Here is a 3,928-nt window from a genome sequence, read left to right on the forward strand (position 1 = left end):
CTTGACAAAGAGGGACGACTGAAGTAGGGATGAAACAGCAAAAAAACAGTGCATCCTCGTGCCTCACATTGCCAGGAGCTTCCCCAGCCCTTCAAGTATGGCTTTCCATTCCTTAATTTGAGCTTGGATGTAGGACTGCTTCTCCAGGGCACGCTGCTTCTCCTCTTGTGCTGATTTCCACTTGGCCATTGCTGTCTGTGGAGAAGTCAGTGCACACCATGTTTTACTAACACCAGAGTAAGGATCAGCAAAGCCAAGTCCTAAACCAGCTCCAGCTAAAGCATCAGAGCTCTTCCTCCCAAACTAAGTCAAGTGAGATTTTTTTAACCTTGGTTGCTTGTGGAAAATGTAAATTTACCTATGACCAAAATTTAGGAAGTCTCCTATAAGTTATAGTTTAGCTCTTGGGCTTCTTATCAAGAATTATAGAACTGTAACTTAATTACTGTTTTGGTCTGTATATAAGTAATTATTGAAGCCACTTGCACACTTCTAGGTTGCCCCAGAGATTAACCCAAGGTCACTGCTCTGCAACAGTTTCCAAGTTAAATCAAATGCTCTGACTACAAGAACAACAACCAGGCTGGTGGATCCCCTCTATTTAAAAGGGGAGTAACAGTTTCCTTAAGGTGTGGGTTTATATTAAAAGAGGAATACTGCAGGTTTTCGTCTGGTTCACGTGGAGAAAGGAGGATTGGGAGGAGCAAAAAAACCACCCTGAGCACCTGGTGCTCACTGCCTGGTTGAGTCAGTCTTACCTCAAGCATCTCCTTCTCTTTTGCAACTGTGTGACAGAATAATTTCAAATCTTCTATGACCTTCTTAGTTAGCGTCTGAAGAGTCAAAAGGAAAATGACTTTTAATATGATGCAAATAAATGTGAGTCTCAGCTGTTTCAGCATCAGAGAGAAGGGTAGGGGCACACAGACCCCTCCAAAGCCCACTTCAAGCTTTTCTTACTGTTGTCTTTTCCTGGCAAGCGCGCGTCTCTTTTTCCTCCTCTATGTTGCTACCTGTAACTAATTCAGGAGGTGCATTAGTGAACCTCTAATACACAGAGTGCTCTGAGAACAAACAGCTTTTCTACAGCAGGAAATACTAAGTTACTTTATCCAGGCCAGGGCCTACTACAGGAAGCAGCTTTTTCTCTTAAACCACAAAAAAACCCCCCAAACCCTGCAATTCCAGCAGTATTCCCTTACCAAGGAATCATGGTTCAAATTTCTTAGGAATAGTCACAACAGAAGAAAAAAAAATATTCTGGAGAAGGAGTACCAGGATGTAAGGGAAGTGCAAACTCCTTACCAGGACCGATGTTTCTCCTTTCTAAAATCATCATGCAAGTCTCCTGGATCTGCTTGAGCTTCTCAACTTCGTGGACCAGCCTCTCATTCTCCTTCTTCATCTCCCTTAACTGTATGGTGCCCTGCCATTAACACAGCTGCAAGTGAGGCAAGTTTCCAAGGAGATTTTCTTCTCCTTAGTAATACTGACAATAACAACTCCATAAGTGCTGCACTTGGCACCAAGAATCAGACCTTGCCTTCTGTCTCTACCAGCACAGCAAATTAGGCTGTTGCAGGTCCTCGCTCCTTCTTGACAGGATTAATACATTTATCACATCCACACATCATAGCAATTACTAGAAAAATTTGGTCATGGAGGAATTCCTTTTAGGCAACTTTATCTTTTCTTGTGCTCCCTCTCATTTATATAAATAAGGCACACACTGAGAAGCATATAAACATTGTAAAGGAAAGGGTGTTTTACATCTTTAAGCCACAGCATGATTCCCTACAACATTCAGATATTACCAAGAAATTGGATAAGCTGATCAACCTCCCAAGTTGAATGTAATTCTCCAAGAGGATCAATAAGCATGTGGATTAGGGTGATCTGGCTGATAGTGTCACAAGCTTTGGGAACATTTCATAGGAAGCCTCAGAGGCTCTTAAAAAAATCAAGATGTGAGATAAGAGGAATGATCATCCCACAGATTGAGAACTGGAAAATAAAGTGAGATTTCACAGCTGTAGGTTACAAGGAGGGCCTCCTGTACATGACAGAAGTAGTACTAAGCATGTCCTAGAGTTATCTCTGAGACAGGGAATAATGAAGTGCCAGTTCTGAATCTGATTCCACAAAACCAGATCTGTTTGAAACAGAAGTCCCTGAGCAGCCCCAGCTCTTTCAGCCTTTCCTCCAGTCCCTTAACCATCTCTGTGGCCCTTTCTTGAATTCTCTCCAGTATATCCACCTCTCTTTTGTACCAGGAGCCCAGAACCAGTCAAAATATTCCCAGTTTGGCCTCCCCAGAGCTGAGCAGATGGGAAAACAACTTGCAGAAGAATACAAAGACATTCTGACAAAGACAAGAAAACAAGCAAGATAATCCTTAACATGATGCTGTATGGGTCAGAAGATGGAAATTACAAAATGATTTATTTATTTTTCTCTCCTATCCTTACCTCTGATCTTGCTAGCTGTTGTTTGAGTGTTTCCACCAATTGGTTCTTGTTTTTCAGCTCTGCTTCTAGTTGGAATCTGCTGAGAGGGCTGTGGAGTCAAAGAGCAAAGACTTAGGGGCAAAATACCAGTGTTGCACGCCTCCTAATTTCACAAATATGCCCTCTTTTAAGCGTTGGCTTTTGTTTCTGACCAACAGATTTAACTAGCAATCTTGTCAGGAAAGCTGCACATGGGTGAGAGCTTGCCACAAGCCTCCATGGGGGAAGACCACGGCACGAGGACAACTAACAGAGATGGCAGGGACGTACCGTCTCGTTGCTGTCTTCTTTGAAACCAGTTCCACTTTCTTGTCAGACTTAGGCAACCTCAAAAGAGAGATAAAATACAATTACCAGAAGATTACTATGTTCTTGCAGATCACCAAGCCTGTTAGTTTGACGCAATCTGCAAAACGAGCCATCTTTAGGACATCTGCCAAATAAAACCATCAATATTTTGCTTTGATTTACCCTTGGTTTGCAGCCTTGAAGACATTGTCCGCTGGAATGTTTGAGGCAAAGTTAAAACTGGGAACCTTGCTGAACTCTTGCTCTGATGTTTTGCTGATACATTTTCTCTTTGAAGGAAAAGTCATTTGCAATTCTGGGGAAAAAAGACAACTGTGAAAACACCACAGCCTAGAAAAGACTCCCTTTAAGGTCTCTTAAGCCTTTAATTTGAGGTAAAGCAGTTATATCTGGCTAGAATGGAGACTTTAAGGGAGAAGTAACTAAGAGCAGTCGTCAAGTTTTACCCAGGATCAAGGGTCCAGAATAAGCCACAAATAGGTCAGATGTACACAGTGTTAAAATATAATTACCAGGCTAGCACTAATGAGAGTTTGAAATGATAATACACAATAAAGAAGGTCTCGACATCAAGCAGACATCGTGTCACAAGGTTGTTGTTCAATACTGGAAGCAAAACAAACACAGCCCACATGAAACTCTGTTAAGACACCTCCATATTTTGCTGTGAGTGAATAGCTACTAAAATAACAAAGAAAACTAGCTTTTTATATAGAGTTTATTTCTCTTAAATCACGACTGTTTGAGTATACAAAGCTATGTTCACTCGGTGGCTTTAGGAAGTTGCTTTTTCTCCCTCAAGTTAAGTATTTTTCAAATGACACACCCATGAGCACATTTACACTAGAGCAACATGGAGTTTCCACCGATACAGCCCAGCCCCCACGTTTTTAACGCTAAGCCTGGGTGCCTCACGCTTATAAAATGCTATAAAGTGCTGTAAGCAGAATTAAAAGATTTAGAAAAGTAAAAGACTGTGAATGAAGCATCTTTCACATCAATGGGCCGCTGCCTTCAGCCGGTGGAGGGTACACACACCAGGCTGAGCATTAACCTAAGTCCTAAATAGGGACAAAACAGTGGAATAAAACTTCTAATTAGATTTTGCAGCA

At 41.7% G+C, this 3,928-nt stretch overlaps 1 protein-coding gene across 1 annotated transcript; it reads right to left on the reverse strand.

Annotated features, from left to right (window-relative positions):
• Window positions 1-6: 6 nt before the first annotated feature.
• KNSTRN (kinetochore localized astrin/SPAG5 binding protein) lies at window positions 7-3,143 on the reverse strand. Its single transcript, XM_017726292.1, has 7 exons — window positions 2,979-3,143; window positions 2,778-2,834; window positions 2,469-2,556; window positions 1,306-1,426; window positions 961-1,019; window positions 759-833; window positions 7-195 (listed from the first exon to the last, which is right to left on the reverse strand). Exons 1-7 carry the CDS (start codon window positions 3,101-3,103, stop codon window positions 64-66), a joined length of 657 nt encoding a protein of 218 aa, XP_017581781.1. The 5' UTR covers window positions 3,104-3,143; the 3' UTR covers window positions 7-63.
• Between the last annotated feature and the right edge of the window lie 785 nt (window positions 3,144-3,928).

The sequence above is a fragment of the Corvus brachyrhynchos genome, unplaced genomic scaffold (genome assembly GCF_000691975.1).
Source record: "Corvus brachyrhynchos isolate BGI_N302 unplaced genomic scaffold, ASM69197v1 scaffold281, whole genome shotgun sequence".
NCBI classification, from domain to species: Eukaryota; Metazoa; Chordata; class Aves; order Passeriformes; family Corvidae; genus Corvus; species Corvus brachyrhynchos.